Source organism: Ceratosolen solmsi, unplaced genomic scaffold (genome assembly GCF_000503995.2).
Source record: "Ceratosolen solmsi marchali unplaced genomic scaffold, CerSol_1.0 scaffold1, whole genome shotgun sequence".
NCBI lineage: Eukaryota > Metazoa > Arthropoda > Insecta > Hymenoptera > Agaonidae > Ceratosolen > Ceratosolen solmsi.
This window is the reverse complement of record NW_011948415.1, coordinates 14871904-14891899: the sequence shown is the minus strand read 5'-3', so window position 1 is coordinate 14891899 and position 19996 is coordinate 14871904. Positions and strand designations below refer to the sequence as shown.

At 28.3% G+C, this 19996-nt stretch overlaps 1 protein-coding gene across 1 annotated transcript in view; it reads right to left on the bottom strand.

The window, feature by feature from the left end:
- Positions 1 to 523: 523 nt before the first annotated feature.
- The window catches only part of LOC105359100 (adenosine receptor A2b), a 21517-nt gene continuing 2044 nt past the window's right edge, over positions 524 to 19996 (bottom strand). The window contains exons 2-7 of the mRNA XM_011495580.1: positions 8684 to 8895; positions 4971 to 5379; positions 3810 to 3996; positions 1675 to 1881; positions 1428 to 1563; positions 524 to 824 (exon numbers count right to left, since the gene is read on the bottom strand). Of these exons, the coding sequence (XP_011493882.1) occupies positions 624 to 824; positions 1428 to 1563; positions 1675 to 1881; positions 3810 to 3996; positions 4971 to 5379; positions 8684 to 8895 (1352 nt within the window). The 3' untranslated portion in view covers positions 524 to 623. The remainder of the gene's footprint in view (positions 825 to 1427; positions 1564 to 1674; positions 1882 to 3809; positions 3997 to 4970; positions 5380 to 8683; positions 8896 to 19996) is intronic.

Genomic DNA, 19996 nt, shown 5'->3' with positions numbered 1-19996 from the left:
AATGTATGATGATAATATTGGAATTTCTTTCGTCCACATTGCAGATAATTATCATAGGAAATATCTATAAACGTATTTTTCTACTCTTTTCACTCCAACCATTGAACGCCATTGTTATTATTATTTTCGTAGCTTCTTGCAAATGGTATTGCTAATGTACTCGATAATATTGTAAATACACAACTGACAAACGTTATTAAAATTAAGCCCGACATATAAAAGTGATTTTGAAATCTTTTTCCTTTCGTTTATATTATATTACATGAATAATGCACGTACACTTTTACAGGAATGAATGATAATAATAAACGCTATAAGCTTTTATCGTAGGCTAAACGGCATCCCAATAGCTTCCACGCCATTTCTAAAAGAATATCTCCCAATTCACTAAAAAGAAGCAAGGCTACTTTTTTGTTATTTCAATAAATAACTCCGCGGACAACGCAACGATAAAGTAAACATAAACGAAAAGGCGTCAAATCAAACGTCTGGCGCAAGCTTCCGATGACTTTCAATGCGCAAAAACAAACAGGGCGCCATGGCGCATCATCTTGCGTGCAAGTGATCGCTCGTCGAACGTTACAATAAACAAATAATATTTGCTCAAGCCGCAGTTGTCACTTTCAGTCAGTTGTCGGTCTATAATCCGCCTGGCCATCGTCCAAATCTAATGTCAGTTTCTCATCGGACGACAGAGTGCGATTGACATCAGCCACTATAACGAGCATCGATTCCAGTTGCAACGCCGACTTTGTTGCATTTTCGTTGTCATCGTCGTCGTGGTCGTCGTCGTTGTCGCCATTGTCGTTATTGTTGTTATCGTGCTCGTCGTCGTCGTCGTCGTCGTCGTCGTCGTCGTCGTCGTCGTCGTCGTCGTCGTCGTCGTCGTCGTCGTCGTCGTCGTCGTCGTCGTCGTCGTCGTCGTCGTCGTCGTCGTCGTCGTCGTCGTCGTCGTCGTCGTCGTCGTCGTCGTCGTCGTCGTCGTCGTCGTCGTCGTCGTCGTCGTCGTCGTCGTCGTCGTCGTCGTCGTCGTCGTCGTCGTCGTCGTCGTCGTCGTCGTCGTCGTCGTCGTCGTCGTCGTCGTCGTCGTCGTCGTCGTCGTCGTCGTCGTCGTCGTCGTCGTCGTCGTCGTCGTCGTCGTCGTCGTCGTCGTCGTCGTCGTCGTCGTCGTCGTCGTCGTCGTCGTCGTCGTCGTCGTCGTCGTCGTCGTCGTCGTCGTCGTCGTCGTCGTCGTCGTCGTCGTCGTCGTCGTCGTCGTCGTCGTCGTCGTCGTCGTCGTCGTCGTCGTCGTCGTCGTCGTCGTCGTCGTCGTCGTCGTCGTCGTCGTCGTCGTCGTCGTCGTCGTCGTCGTCGTCGTCGTCGTCGTCGTCGTCGTCGTCGTCGTCGTCGTCGTCGTCGTCATCACCATCATCGATACCGTAACATGCACCATCGTCGTCCCCGTCGTCTTCGTCGCAATCGACGAATTGTAAAGTTGCCTCAAAATCATAGAGCCTCAACTGAACTGTCGATGTGACGTTCGACGTTGTCGTCGTTGTCGTCTGCGTCGTCTGCGTCGTCGTCCTCGTCGTCGTCATCGTCGTCGTCGTTGTCGTCGTTGTCGTAGTCGTCGTCGTCGTCGTCGTCATCGTCGTCGTCATCGTCGTCGTCATCGTCGTCGTCATCGTCGTCGACGTCATCATCGTCGTCGTCGGGGATCTACCGGGAATCGCGTTCGGCGCAGTGATTGAGTTTCCGTTGAGAGAGTCGTTGCTACTTCTTCTCACATCGTGTTGAGCGTTGAGACCGAGAATCGAGACGGCCGACATTGGCAGGGACAGAGCCTTGTCGTTGTTATTATTGTTGATGAAAATCATACGTGCCGTGGCTCCCTTTCCTTTGCTGCAATGCAATGTTGCATAATTATAAATCGATAATCACGTGCGCATTTGATTCAAATAAAACAACTACGCGTATCCACATTTTTTAACAATATGCACCCATTTATTAATATAGGATTAATCATTATTTTCTATTTTCAAGGCTGATTACACGCTTATTGAACAAGGTTACATGTTATGCAAAGATTTATAGTAATTTATACACTAAAGTTGCTAATTTTAAGTAACATCGGGCATCCCAAACCTTCGGATAATAATAGACTCGATGGATCGGCAAATATTTTATTCACATATTCATTATAAATGTTGTAAACATTTAAAATTCTAATTACGAAATCTCAAACACACAGAGTACTCGTGCTTTTTCATTAATTAAATGTGCTTGTATAAGCAAATTAATTATATAATTTATTTTTTTGTTTTTGTACTAATGTACAAATGTGTTTTTGCTTGAATGATGTAGAAAAAGAAAATGAAAGGAAGAAGTTACTGCAGACATTCGATACTTTATAAAAGCTTAAAATATTTGCCGAGAGATATTATTTATTGTGTTGTGTCGAGTCAATTAAGTATATGCGACTTTAAGTGTATTTTGTTAACAATGTGGTGAACTTGTATTTTAAGCTTTTATAAGGTATGGTAAATTCGCATAAACTTCTTCCTATTTTGACAATATTCAACAAAGAAAAGTAAATTTGTATATTATCGTTAAAAGATGGCATTGAATATGATTATTATTCTCTCTCGAATATTTTCATTATTTATACTACGTAACGTTTTCTCTGCTTTTTCTTATTATCTCTTATTATCGTTAATATTCAAGTTGTTTTCAAAATTTTACTCATTCAATTTATTTGCATTAAATTTATTCATATTAACGATAAGCTGACTTGTTCAATATGAAAAAATTCCCACGAAACACGAAACATATACTTTTTCGACCGTATCAGGTCAGTTGCACAACATCAACTATTGTTCGAAATGTAAAAAAAAAAACACTAATTAAAGATAAGTAATGCCGTTATCTATGAATAATGTGAAAAATACATAAAGCAAATCGTATGCTTTAAAACGCATATTATACGATGTAATATAAACATGAGAATTAATCCTAAAAACGTTTATTCAAAACAATTCGATTTAATAATAAATATTTTTAATCTTTATTTCGCACAGATTATCGAACATTGATTATTCGAAAGTTCGTATGTATTAAACGTAGATATTATTATGTTGGACTTCTTCAATAATTTATCATTAATTGAATGAAAAATTCGACCGGCATTATTGACATAAATTATGGTTTGTTTTATGGAAAATTATTTCCTATTGCCTATATAAAGGGAATTTATAAGTGAAAAATAAATAAATAAATAAATAAATGAAATCATAACAAATTGTTTATATATTCAAATGTGAATTAATACGTAACGATATATCTTACTATCTTAAAGTGTAGTCGTGTAGTCGAATATCATATTTACAATAATTTCCCAAAGTAAACCAAGTGAGACGTTCTAAATAAATTATTATTTACATAACGAATATTTATTTAAGTAATGGAATATAATAGAACATGTGAAGATTTTCAACTATATACTTGATAAATAAATGAATAAATAAATTTTAAAATATATTATTATATTAATGGCATATTACTGAGATATTGGATATATATTTTTACATGATGTTCTATATTTATTAATATATTAAAATTGTCCAATTAATTATGCTATATTTGCATAGAATAATAAACTCCTACATTTTTTCATTTAAGCTAACATATATGAATTTGAATTAAATGTATTTGCCAATCTGAAAAACATTAATCTAAAAATAATCAGATATATAGATTAAACGCAACAGGTATATGATTTATATCGATCGATAATAAACTTTTTTACAATATAGAACTAGAAATAAACTTACTTGTTTGGATTTTGCGTTGATTCAGCGTCGACATTCGCTTGTATTTCCTTAATTTTTGTTTGCTGAATTTGCCTAATTAAGCTGGTTTGTTTATTAATGTTATTGCTACCCGTTTGCAATAATTGCTGGTGCGATCCAATTATGTGGCCACGACTCACAAATCCTCTATGTGTTCCGGTAATTGAGCCTACGTTAAACCAATTATATATAAATATATAAAATTAAATTTTTGATGGTGATGATGGTCTCTCTCTCTGTGTGTGTGTGTGTGTGTGTGTGTGTGTGTGCGTGCGCGCGCGCGCGCGCACGCGTGTGTCTTTATCGAAAGTAAGCTCGTTTAATGTCGATTAAAATTTTTGCATTTTATTCTTGATCAGTCAACGTTTATATTATATACTCATTAATTAAAGTACCAAACAATAAAACTAATCAGATCCAAAGTTTCATGTACGTTTTTTAAGAAATAGCAACTTTTACCTAAGAAATAGACAGAATAAATATCGAATAAAATGCAATTAAACGATACCGATGTATATAATAAGAAGAATATATAATAATTGCAAAATAATCTTTAATGGGATATATAGTTTGTTACTATAATTAATCTTCTCACATTCGCTCCTTCTTTGTTTTTTATATAAAACAACGAATGATCTTATAATAGATAGTTTTAGATCTAGTGAAATTCATAAAGTGGAATATTTGAATTTTTAATTTTAAGTTTATCTAGCGTTTGAATTTAAAATCAGATCCAACACTTCAAGCTCTTTATTCATTAAATTAAAAACAAAAAAAAAACAAAAAAAAAAAGCATTTTAATATACAATCTATATAAAATCTCTTTGATAGTGATGATTCTATTATACGAATAGAATAAACTTTTTGGAAATCCCATACGCTTGGAAAGTTAAATTACATTGCTAAAGGCATTTGGTATTTAATGTAATTAAAAGGAATATTCCGAACAATTGTTAGCTCGCCGATATTTAAGTGTATACGTATGAGAAAGGTATGTATTAATTCTGCAGTTGAAAAAAAAAAAAAAAAAAACTCGTCTTCGTTAATCTTAAAATTTCGAATTGAAAAAAAAACAGCCGAGAAAATTCCAAACAATTGCATTAACAATTAATAAAATGGTATTGCAAATAAATGTTAGAGAACCTCCTCGAGGCTCCTGGATAATGTTAATCGACCCAATGAGTCCTCCGAGCGCATCCTTGCCCTCCGGTCTCCCCGGAAACAGCATCCTATGAATGAAGCTCTTGAGAGCAGCTCTAAAATCTTTTAGGTGGTAAGCGTAAAGAAGCGGGTTGCCAGCTGAATTAAGGTGAGATAAGATGATGCAGAAGTTGATAAGGAACTGGTTGACCTCGCATCGTGGACAAAAAGCCATAACGCAGTTGATGGTGTACAATGGGAACCAGCAAACGATGAAAAAGGCTACGATGCGGGATAGATTCTGCGTGGCCTTGACCTCGCGTTTCTGCGCCGCCCCTAGGAGTCGTAACATCGTGCCATGTGTTTGGTTCTCCTTGCGCTTGCCCGGATTCATTGTGACAATCTGCTGCAGCTGTGAAGAAAATTCACTTCGCTTAATAACACGGAATTCCTTTCTTTTCTTTTTTTTTTTTTTTTTTTTGCTCAATTATTAGATTTTTTTTTTTATTCAAGTAATATGGTTGGGATCGGCGATAAATCATTGCTAAAAAATTATTAAATTATGAATTAGGTAATTGATATTCCTATGAGGTTTTGATTGCAGAATGAGAATAAACAACAAATAATATATAATATTGTATAAATTCACGACATTTATAGAAAATACGAGTAAGCAAAAGTGTAATTAGTTAAAAATAAAATCGGTAATATTAGTAATATCAGTGCAAGACTGAGAGGCGAGATGTGAAAAAACTAAATATAACGAGTATCTGACTAAATGCATAATTAGGAGTACATAACGAGTATAATTAAATAACCGAGATGTAAATACAGTGTACTTTATGAGTAAGAATGAGGTAATTACTATAATAATTTTTGAGATTTTGAGATTTTGGGAATTCGGAAAGCATATAATTCTAAAACAAATCAATTATAATGAGGATACAAGAGGTAAGAATAAATCGTTACTGATAAGGTTTATGCGAATTGCAGGACGATAAGTACTTTCATTATTTTGTAATGAATTTTTTCAATACTTATTAGCATTATGATTAGCATCATTAGGTAAACGAAGAATAAATAAAATCACATAATGACAATGTAACTTAGAGAACAAAATAGAAAATTGAATCTAACTAAAATTGCAATTAACATTACATATCAGCGCGAGGTGGACTCCTCGTGGAAGAAGGATAAAAAAATGTTCGTAATATAACACAGTGAGTATCAAAAAAAAAAATATTATTAATTTTTATATTTAATATCTTATATACTTTACTTAGTTGTATATATCAAAGAAACTTTTTTTCTTTTTTTTTTTTTTTCCAAATTCATAAAAATAAATGAGGAAAAACAATGGATAATATAAAAAGATAATTATTTTGAAGAGATCTAGGCGTAAAAAGCAAATAATGGGAATTTATGCGCTATAATGAGGATAAAAGACATTTTATTACCTTGAAATTGAATTATTAAAGAAATTAATTTGAATAATAATATATTTAAAGAGCATATAAATTTAATAATAAAAAGATTAGCTGTAAGCTTATAAATTAGTAAATGATTTGAAAAAAGGTTCCTTAAAAAACAAAAACAAAAAAATAATAAATCAAAAAAAGGATAGAATAGTTATAATATGAAAATCTATATATATACAATAGCTACCTATACTAATACTGCCTTAAAATTATGGTTGATATTCAACAATAATAATAATAATAATAATAATAACAATAACAATAATAATAATAATAATAATAATAATAATAATAATAATAATAATAATAATAATAGTGAAATAGAGAGCTGTCAACGGAAAAAGAAAAAAAATAAGGGATTTTATAAAAAAAATTACCAGTAATTTCGAGATGAAGTACTTTGTGAGAATGCAAAATAAAATTTACATACTTCTGCGTATAATATTACTGAATTATTTATTTATTTATTTATGTTAATTAAGATTGGATGTATGATAAGGTAATCAAGTTTGTTAAAATTAACGAATCGCCATACATATTGATTACGCTTCAATTTATATGTGCAATGAATTTACAAAAATGCATATAAAATGATACAAGATCGTGTAAAAAGGAGAAGAGACGCGATACACAAACAAGGGACAAAGTCATAAAATAAGCTGGGAAAAATGTAAAAGTATAACGAGATAATTGACACACGAGTATGACATATTAAAAATTAATAAGGTATAATAAAACTTATGTCGAAAAAGTGTATTTGATAAAAGAAAATCTTTGTTTTCTGCAACGCAGAAATCTAAGGGAACATTCAAGATTTTAGAATGTAACTGATGTAAGTGAAATAAGTAAAAAACAAAACGTTAAATTTAAAAAGTATGATATGTACTAAGTAATATAATAGCGTATTAAATGTACTATCCTATTTGTAATTAAGAGATTATGATTATACAACTAATAATGACAAATAATCAAGATTAAAAACTATTTTGCACAGAATATAGAGATATGAAAATGAATTATTAACAATGTAATTAGCTTACGTTATAGGGTAAATAAAAATCTATCCGATTATGAGAAATTAAGGATAATATCATTTATTTGTAAATTACTATTAAGAGTGATGATTGCAAAATTGTACGATAAGAGGAATGTGTCAGGTGAAAATAGCTAAGCTTTTAAAATAAACAGAACTACAATGTTTTAGTAACAATGTATGTTCAATGGCAGATAAAATTGATTAATAAATGTGTATAAGATTTGCATAACATTGTAAGCTTTAAATGCACTTAGCTCTTTGTCTAACTTGATGGTAATCAATTATAAAGTATTTTGAAGCCAAATTTTGTTTAACAATTGCGTATGAGCGAAAATTTTCGTCAAACACGTAATCGCGTATTGAAAATATTTGAAAAAGCACACGAATTGCCTGGGAAATTAATTTTTCGTTTTTTCGTAATTTCGTTAATTTCATTAATTATTATTATTAGATAACTAATAAAGCCAGTCCTTGAATTCAGGACATTTAAACGTATCGACGCCTTAACCAAAGATTTTCAAATATTCATATTATTCGATTAGAGTTTTAATTTAATTATTACCAGTTCTAAGTACTATACAGCCCTTCTCCATTCCACTATAAATAATTTATCCAGCAATGGCAATTATAAACGTTATCGAATATTTTTGAACAGGCGGCATTGAGTTTAACGAATGTCTCGTCGTAATCCTTCAATTCGACGAGAGGACAATCGAACGAATAAGTTAATTAATTTTCAGCGGCTGGTGAAAGTGAATTTTCATATCTATGGGAAAAGATCGAGCCTCCGAGCGAATTTAGCAATGCTCTTTGTCACGTACCCATTGCTTGCCGCTTCGTCTCTTAATTTCAAGCATAAATAAATGTGAATCGCGTCTAGTGTGCCCATATTCTCCTCGCGCCCAATAAAAATAATCCAGACACATGGGAGGTGATTGCTTCGATCAATATTTAAAATAAAACAATACGAGTCGTTCGTCGTAATTACTCTATATCATCTCGCTAACGTTGGAAATAGATTTGCCGAGGCTTTAATGGAACACGGAGGTGAAGCCGTCCAGGATCGCCAGCATAAATCGAGCGCGACTAAGGCTTCCCCCGTCCAGGCTAACGAAGCCTCTCCAACCAGCAAATAAAGAGCAAATAAGCATAAAGGGACCGAGTCCGTCTGCGCTCCTAAGCAATACAGATGGAATACCAACCTGTTTGATTACAACCCGATAGATATGGGCGTAGAAAGCAGCGATGAGGAGGGCCGGGAAGATAATTGTAGCGAAGTAGAGGAAGACGAGGTAATCGTAGTCCATGACCTCGGTGAAGATGCATTTCTCGTCCGACTTGTGACCCGCGTTCCATCCGAGTAGCGGCAAAAAGCCGACCAATGTCCCCGCCACCCAGCAGACGCATATGATGCCTGTGGCCAACAGGATAAAATTAGGATTCACAGGTCCGCGAGACGTCTTTCCTCATATTTATCGTATCGTCTTGTCTCGCTGCCATCTCGCACTGGCAAATATACCGACGCCGTCAAATTAATTACTTGCTTTATCTTGGCTTTTTATGCTAGCCCAAGTCGACGCAACATCGTAATTGGCATGTATTATAGTTGGGGGGGGGGTAATTTATCAATTTAATATAACAACATCGAAAATGGTTAATTAAGTGACAATGCCATGGCTGGGACTTTTTCGATGAAATTTCGTTTTCAATAGCTACAAATCGCTCATCTTATGTGAAAAGAAAGCTTCGTAACGGTTTTATTGTTATACGCACAGTTTTCATCCAGCCAATGCGCTTTTTGGCTCTTCATTTTAGAAAAAAAAAAAAAAAAAAACCCCAAATTATCCGAACTTTGGAACGTACTGCTCGTGTCGTGTAAGACGCTACTTGAAGATTAATTCCTAAAAGATTTTAATTGACGATTAAATAAGAAAGGGAAAATGAAGGAGAAATACATCGATTAGAAATTCATCACTTTGCTTAAAAATTTCAAATTTATGGGCAATGTATTTTTGCTACTATTGATAAGCAATTGCCTATTAATGAATTAACTTTAACGATTAATTCCTTCACCTTTTCTTGATCGTCGGCTTAATAATCAATGAGACAGTATATTCTTAAGGCTTACATTGAAAATTATTATTGAAATTAGCGAATGAATGATTTTTCATTAGTATAACTTGTATTTTTTACACATCTCCGTAATAATAACCTAGAAATAACAATATAATGATTAATCGACTGTATAAATTGTTGACACATTATGCTCAATTTATTCGGCAATGTTGTATTTTTTCATATTTTGCCTTTTACTGAGGCAGTGACAAAACTAATGATTAAGCAGGCGTTGTTATATGTCATATTATGCTGATTATTATATTATTTATTAAAATTTTACCAATACAATTGGAGGTGTCGAGTATCGTTAAATGCTAAGCTATAAATAATATCGTTTGAAAATTTTCAACACGAGCTAATTATTATTAATAGAATAGTGTATGTAATAGATAATTTGATGTTTTTTCTAGTTCATTTCTATCAATTATTATGACAGATCGTCGATAAAATAATTGCAGTATAGATAATCAATACATATTAACTTCCAAAAGTTTGTAGGGGGTCACTTGGCAATTAATTAAACTTATTCGATAAATCAATTACCGTTATTGAATATCGTTTCGAATAATCCAATGATATCTCGAAATTATTATCACATAAAAGGAAATTCACAATAAATGTTCACCCGTAAACTTACTATAATTATCAATAATAATAATAATAATAATAATAATAATAATAATAATAATAATAATAATATAAGTATTAAATAATTATTTGAAAATTCATAAGTTTATTTATTTATTTATTTATTTTTATTTCATAAAAATGTGTAAATTATTAAAAGTATATATATATATATATATATATATATATATATATATATATATTCTAAAGTGGAATGAAGAACTTGGACATAAAAAAGTAGATAGGCGACACGTATTACGATTACTAATTCCCCTTTAAAAATAAAGTGTAAATATACCTTTCATAATATTTAAAATAAGCGATACATACGAAAGAAAAAAAAAATAAATAAACTATACGATATTAAACACGTCGAATGATAATTTATAAAAAGAAAAAAAAAAGTAAGCGTTTCGAAATGTCCGATGTCTATTAAGAAGCAATGAAAATATTTAATACGACATTATTATTACTCCGAAGATAAAAATAAATATCCAAAAATAAAACAAACTCTGTAATTTTATACGACGATAATTCCTGGCATCGTTAAATTCAATAAATTTCATATTTTTCATATTTTATGCTCATGATCTTGCCTTAAACATTAAAAATTTATCTTACTTGGACAAAATTTTTTAATATCAACCCACGTAATTACAAATCTTCAATAACATTTAGATTTTAGATAAAAATATTGTAGACTAATCGGTCGATCTATTAAATAATCTCTTACGATAAAGGCATAAAGCTATCCTTACGATTTAACAAATTTATTTATATTATTAATTTTATGAAACTTTAAAGGAAAAGAAATACTTTATGAGCTAATTAACTTGTTCCGTTCACAACTAATGTTGTTCAGTGCCATTTCCTACTTTATTTGCTAAAATTATCTTTAAGTGTATAATAAGCTTTTATTTATAGATTTATTATTCAAAGCATATCTAAATAATTAATGCGAATTTTAAAAAATTCTTATATTTATATAAGCATATGTTAAGTATTATACCTTCGCATATAAAATTTTTTATAATTTAATGAAGTTTCAAAGAAGTTTTAACAAAGCAGATATTTATGATTTAAGGTGTAGAACATTAGCCTTATTAATTAAACGGTGTATGTAACATAATTTGGCAATAAAATAAATATATGAAACAAACATATATAAATATGTAAATTGTACGTTAATATACATTAAAATGATAGATTTGTAATGGAAATAGTACTTATTCTATAATATATTCAAAATTTTTAAATGAATCGTTAATTTTATGATCTCAGTTTAATCGAATGAATTTATAGATATAAATAAATGAGTAAATGATAACGAGACATTTTATAAATAATAAGTAGGCCATGTAATTTTGATGATGCTAATAAAATTATTAAACTATAAAACAATACGATATATACTGAATTGAAAATATATAGTCTTGAACCAAATATAATTTGAATAAGCAGAAAATTTAATTCCTATCATTCAAAGTATTTATTTTTCTATTTTTCTAGTTTTATGATTAACATTAAAAAGATATTATTAAGAGTTATAACAGAATGTCCATGTGTTTATTAATTCATTAAACGAAACGATGAAGAAGTAACGATCAACTAGTTATTTTAATATAATAATATTTATTAGTACTTTAGAATTTAAAGTAATATAAATTAGTATTAAACTTCACTTTATAAATTTATCCGATATAACGTATAATTAATAAATTTTATCACAATTATTATAATTGATTAATCGGCATTTTCAAAGGAAAAGTTGTAAACAAATAATGACTATTATCATTTTCTTAAGTCTATTGTCCAACATAATTTTTACTTACTTTTCATTCAAATTCAAATATGATTTATAGATTTAAATCTTTAATCCTTGTATATTTAGTATTACTTTTATCTAATTCGTATACATGTATGTAAAAGCAAAATAATAATAATAGAGAGAGAGAGAGAGAGAGAGAGAGAGAGAGAGAGAGGTGTGTGTAGGGTAGAAGAGTAAAAGTCGCTTATATCGATTAACCGTTACGTGCGATTCTTTTTTTTCTTTTCATCTCTAGCAAGTTACTTCTCACTTCTATCTGTCTCTCTTTCATACGTGCTCCTTCGCACCCGCCCATACACAAACACGCACGCACTCACACACGCACCCACACCTAAATATACATACATATATATATATATATATATATGCATATATGTATACGTGTACGTATACATGTGCATATACACATTTCTGTTCACTTTTTATTCTCTCTCGTTCTCCCTCATTCGGTTTCATTCGCATTTTCTACCTCTAGTGAAGATACCCCCATGCGTGCTTGTAATTAAAATCCTGTCGGGAAAATAGCACATAACCACCAGTGTATGACGTGCACGTATAGTAAATTAAATTAGTTACAAAGAAGAGAAAAAACAAAATGTAGCATAAGGGAGGAGAAAGAGAATGAAAGAAAAGCGTGAACGAGAGTCACGAAATTCAACAAAAGTGAAAATTGTTAATGATTGAAATGTAAATGAAAGAAATGTAGTTTTATAATTTTAGATATTTATTACTTGTATAAGTATTGTACACTGTTATCATTATGTATTGCAATTATATTAGCGTAAATTATATGTACAATATTATTAATATTAATATTTAATATTAATATTTTTGATTTCAAATGTAATCATAATATATAATTATGAATGAATCAAGCAATCAAAATATGTGGAATTGGCATACATTGTTTAATTATACATTTTTTTTTAGAAATTCAACGAATCATATGAGAGTGTCTAACAATTGAATAAAACGTTCGATGTTCTTCCTTTTGACATGAAAAATAAATATTTTCATGAAAGAAATTTAAATAATTTTTTCCTAAACGTTTAACTTCATCAATCCCCTCGTTCTCATGACTTAGTTTTATGAAGTTGCGCATCGTAATTAATACGATTAAAAACATTAATTTGAATTAATATTGGTTGGATATTCATTTTAGAATTGTCAAATAGCTTGCAAATCTCAATTAAAATAAATTTGTCAGACATTAGATAATCTCGTTAGCATGAAATGATTAATGATGTTTGCATAAGCCGTTCGTTGTTGAAAAAAAAAAAAAAAAAAAAAATACTGTAATAAAAGTTAAAACTTACTTGAATTGAAGTAAGTAATCTTATTAAATTTTTCAATTTTGTCGCTTTTCTTGTAAATGTTGTAAGCGCATTTTGTGTTATTTATGCATTCTTAGACAATGTGATTGAAAATATATGTATACCTAATAAATATAGGATATAAGTTGATTCAATATCGATCCATAATTAATAACAACAAAAACTTATAAATTTTTGGCAATATATATTAAAATTATTATTAAGTATATTATATTAAGTACAAATGTATCAAACTTTAATATAATTGTTTACATAATATATATGATAATACATATAATTGATTTATATGATGACCTTCATTTTGAATTTCAATAATTTTCTATGATGATTATAGAAAAAATTTTATCAAAGCTTAGATGTCTTTGCTGCGATACAAAAATTTATATCAAATAAAAACATTTTTTTTTTTTAATTTCTTTAATGAACTATCAATTATCAAAATTTTGTAATTAATGTTCGAATATTCAATAATTATATATTATTAAATACAAAAACGCTAATTAATATCGTACTTTTCAATTTTATCAATTTTGTCAGTGTTTTGTTACAAAAGCTTATTACGTAAAATCGTATTTATGATATTTAATATAGAATTATAAATAAATATTTACCATAATTTATGGATCATGCTGACAGAACAATATTATAACATATCCAAATTTGCAATTAAGAATAATGAAAAGTATTATGGTAATAAGGCTATAGCCTTATTAAACGAAATGTCACTTAGTCACTTAGGAATTGTTTGTTGTAAATAAAATGTGTATGTCAAACCCAGTGGGAAATTAAATAAATGGACATTCACAGTGCATCTTACACTAAGAAAGACGTTATTAATGCAAAGTTTTATATGTGTGTGTGTGCGTGTGTGTGCGCGTGTGTGTGTGCGTGCGTGTGTGTGTGTGTGTGTAAATAGTACTGAAATTTAGACGAAAGCTTTGATATAATTGAAAGTAATAAATTCAACATGATTCATAAAAATGTAATTTAAATAATTGAAAATCATATTATTAAAGATTAAACTTTTATTTTTGAATATCTATATAAATCATAAATTACACCTAATACATGAAATAAATTTAGATATATATATATATATATATATATATATATATGAAGGATTCTTTTTCTTTTTTAAATACTAAATATTCTATTAAAATATTGAAAATGTCGAATAATATCTGCCGAATTAATAAAAATAAAAAATATATTACGCATGACTAAAAATGTATATAGCTCGAATTTAAATAAAAGTGAATTCATTTTTAAACGAATACATATAAATAATCTTAGTCATTTCAAAACTACGTAAGATTAGCATCAAGAAGAATATAAATTATATTAATTAATGACCGATCCCATTCTTTATAATTTCTTATGAAATGTGTTTAATATTTCTTCTTACTTTGATCTGATATACAAAATCATTATGTGTGGCTATAAAGGTTTACAGTCTTATCCGACATGACGTATAACTTTTTTAATTATACGTATTTCTTTATATACGTACATTTGAATACTAATACTAATAATCGATAATATTTCAATACTTCCGTAATTTTTATTTTGAAACACGATTTATAGTGAATAATGTCAAATAAAATTTAAAAGAATATTTTGTAAAAATGAAAATGTTATCTAATAATATATTAAAAAAAAATAATTTATATTTATTTATAATTATAAATTAAAATCGTTGCATTAGCAATAATGCAAATAATTAATACATCATAAATAAAGTATTAAAAACTGTAAATTAGTATTAAGATAATAATTCAAAATAATTTACGTACTGTACATTATTTTAATTAAAATGAATCGTGACATTTTCTTCGGTTTATTCACAATAAAAGAAGAAAAATAAACTTTCGAAACCTATATTGTAAAAACATTAATTCTTCCGTCCTTACTTTCGGCTATCAATGGTACCAATTTGTCAAAACACAAAAAAAAAAAAAAAAAACAAAAAAAAAACAAAAAAAAAACAAAAAAAAACGACAAAATAAAGTGCTTACGAAAACTTGCAAGCACAATTCTAGTTTTTGCTCTTGATCTTTATTTTACAATTGGCATAATAATTTTCGAATAAATTTACGATCTAGAGCACTCAGGTGTACCGGATTCTGTTGACAATGATGGATTGAATATGGATGTCCTTTTGTAATTAATATTACGCTTGAACTGTGGCGTGTTTAAATATATAAATATGGAGTCAACATTGAATTTTTACAAAACCTTAGAAAATATGTACATTTAGGTATTAATATTATTTTAAAAGCATATCTTCAATTAAGGAAACGTACGCTAATATATTTTGATGGAAGTTGAAAGGTAAATGAATATAAAATAAACATGCTATTTTTAATATATCGAACAATAAATTAAAATAATTTTACGTTTGAATTATGCTATGTATTATTTATACATACAGCTTAAATAATATCAAGAGATGCAAATTTTAATATAAGATTAAAATCTTCACACTTTCAAGTTAATATAAACGATATTTGAAAGATATGTAGGCTAATAAAGTAGTTTAATGCTCTATATAATAGATAATCATTTTTATTATTTAAATTATTAATATTACTATTATTATTATTATTGTTGTTGTTGTTGTTATAATTGTTATTATTGTTATTATTGTCATTGAAACTAAAGTAGAAAAAATATTTAAAATATAAAGTGTAAATATTATTAATCTTATCTATACTTTAAGCAACCATACATTTAAATATAAATTTGCACGGTACCTTACCATTAATGATTTATGAATTATGAATTATGCCGATGAGCAGTTAGAAATACGTAACGTACTTAAAATGAGTTTTATCGTGAGCAAAAAAATGATATTTTGCGTATTTCTGTATTTGTGAAAAAAAAAAACAAGTATTCAAAGGTGCTGAAATTTTCATATTGAACAAAAAAGAAAATTTAAATTAAATTTTATTTATAAATTCTAATAAAAAATTGTTTGAAGAAACCATTATTAAATGTATTTATACAATCTCATTTCAACCAACAATAATATAGTACAGATACGTTAAATGCACGTTAAATGTCTATTTTACATCAATCGGTAAAAAAAAAAAACTTTAAAACATTAATATTTACAGTTTCGTGTGACGTTTATTATTGTTTAATTCCTACTTAATATCTTATCTTGGTAATACAATGTTTTACAATATTAACAATTTATAAATGAAAGCTATAATTTTTAATAGACAATCGATACGAACTAATTATAAAAAAGAGCTAAACATTACACTTTGTTTATAAAAAATGTTAAATATCTTTATTTGTATACTTTCAAAATATTTCTTATAAATAAATTGTAATTAATATTTTATATTTTAAACAATGACTCCAACTAATTTGAATGAAATATAAATAAAAGAAAATACTTAAATTTTTTAATAAATAATGATAATCAAAATATGAATTTAAGGATTGTAATTCAATTAATAGAATACAATTAATAAAATACGATTAATAAAAATATAAATATCTTTATAAACGTGAAATGAATTTATTAACTAAATAATTTCACTGAAATACAATGTATAATATAATATAAAATTGTACATATACAGTATTAAAAATCCTTAATTAATTCTCCATTAAAATAAAGAAAGAAAAAAAAAGAAGAAGATCAAAACTATTCGTATTTCATATTTATTTACGTGGGAAAGAATTTTCAACAATAGTAACGATAATTACAATTAAAGTCTTGCAGTTAGAGTATAGAAAGAGAATGTCTTATTATCCCAATTTGACTTAGCGTTAATAGAAAAAGATATTATTGCCAGTTGTTCTGTCTGTAGTAGGAAAGAAAATGTTTATCAGATACGAGAAAATCAAGACTTATCGAGTGAGCTGAATATTATTCATTTATTCAGCTAAAGCAATTACTATTGGACTGCTTTTAATGACATTACTCAGTATAATCTTTATACTTGCAGTTATTTCTGATCATTCGGTTAAGGAAATTGCTAAAATTGCTGCTCCAATTTTCGTTCTCTGACTGAATCTTTGTTTTTTGTTTTTTTTTTTTGTTTTTTTTTTTTTTTTTGTTTCTTTACAAAAGTCGTAAAAGATTATGTCCGATCACATAAACTGAATTGTATTCTAAAATAAATAATCATATATTTGCTATTATATGTATGCAATATTAAATTAGTGAAAATAATGCACATTTGTTTAATCGACGTAATAATCATAATACATAACGACAAAGCGTCTTATGGTCCGATACTTATTAATTTTTATAATTTTCCTTTAAATCTTTATCATTTGTAATGTGCAAGGACGTAAAACTTTTTATTTATAAATATATTATATTCTATTCATAAATATTTACTATCTTGAAATATTAAAAATATGAATTCACAAAAATATTAATATAAAATAGCATTTTACGTGTAAATCGTACGAAAATTTTAAAAACAAACTAAGCTTCAAATTAAATTTATCAGATACAAAAAATTCATTAATTTCATAAAACTAATAGCTTCGGTTCATTCGTTCTACATGTGTTTAATTAATTAATATTTCTTTACATTTTAATACATTAAAATTTGTTTTACGCCAAAATAGAGTTTGATGAAGTATTTAATTTTTTAATTATTTACATCTAATATTATAATTATCAAGATAAAATAGATTCATTAATTATTAATTAAAATACTTGGGAATTATTATATTCTAACATGTTAAATCGTTCCTTTTATTAACGTCTATTTTACTCGATACCTAATTAAAATAACTAATAATAAATGCATTTTCATTAAAGTAAAATATTAGTCAAATAGGATAAGATTTTTGACAAAAAATTTGACAAATTATATAATATATAAATAATCAATAGAAATCACGTTTCTAATAGTTGTTTATATAAGTAATTTATTTATAATAGATAATAAAATCCATATAATTCATTTCAATTAAAAAATTAATAAATCGCTGGGTAATTTATAATTCGGCTCAATACAAATTTTTACTTATATATATATATATATATATATATATATATATATATATAAATGAAAATCATTAATATAATAAAGTTTTTAGTTTCAAGAAAAATCCATAAATATCTTTAATAAGCACACCATTATTATCAACTATCAACCATCTATTATAGAAGATCAATATTTATTTCCAAATCATCTTTGACATTGAAAAGAATAAGCGCCTCAATCGCTGCGGAAGTCACTAATTCAATTGCTCTTACTTTGCAGCAGCTTCTTGTTACAATTGACACCACACTAACACCAAGTAAGATCCCTCTAAGTATTGTTATGAAAAGTACACGATTATATGACCCGAGATTGCGTGCTGCGTTCTATTATGAGGAAACCACTTTTGGAGCGATTAGCCGGTCTTTTGCGGCAAACTATCACCTACAGATGCCAAAAATAAGATGAAAGGCCCGACAAATTAGACGCCGTCATTATACGTAAGGCCGTATTAATACAAAATTGATGATTTTTAAGGATTTCATAGATGTGTTGTATTATAAATGCATAGAATTTCGAATATTCATATTACTCGGATGGCTATAAAATTTGTTGCCTATTCGCTTATATATTAATTGAATATTGACGAAAGAGTGCGATATAAAATGTTAACGTTATTATGATCGATGTCAAATAATCGCCTTCGAATGAATCCATTGAATCAATATAGAAATTGCAATAATTATATATCGTCTAAGGATATGTTTGCACGTAAGGCAGTAGGGGACAAGAAATTACACAGGCCGAACTTGAAAATGAGCTTCCGACTTTCCTCCTTACCCATTTAATTCTTTCTTACAATTACTTCGTCATGATTAACCTTTTTTGTAAAAGAAAATTTTTGTTTTTTTTTTTTTTATGTTACATATACACGAATAGATTATCCTTAATGTAAAATAATGATCTAGTTTCATTTATACCTTTAATTAACATGCAAATTAAAACCAATTAAAATACTAATTTATAGCAGAAAACATATGCTTATTCATCTTCTTGGGATTTCAGGGAATTGTACAATGCTACAATAAACACATTATTTCATAACAATTCGAGTGATATAATTATTACAGAATGCAATTATAAATTATTCTTAAGTATTTAAATGTTCATCAATATCATTTATAATATAAATCTACGCTATTCATTACGTTTCTATCGAGCAATTTATATAGGAAGAGCAGTAAGTGCTATTTAAGGGGTATCCTAAATTAAATTAAAACATTCTCATAGTATCAATTAATATCGCCACTACTTGAATTACTTTTAAATATAAATTAAGAAAATTTAATCGATAAAAATGAAGAAGTAAAAAAATTATCAAATAAAAATATTTTAAATTATGAGGAAATTAATCGGTATGTCGAGTTCCAACATTATTATGATCTTTCTAACCACAATCGCTAATTAAAATTAAATAACATCATCGAATATCGAGCGATGTGCTAGTATCAGCAACTTGCAAGTTGTTACTTAGAAGTTAAAAAGAAAAATACAATAAAAATTAATGTGAGTATACTGCGAGAAAAACTTGAATGATTTACGATAAAATCAGCAAAAATGTTTACTTGAGCGATCAAATTAGCAGGAGTG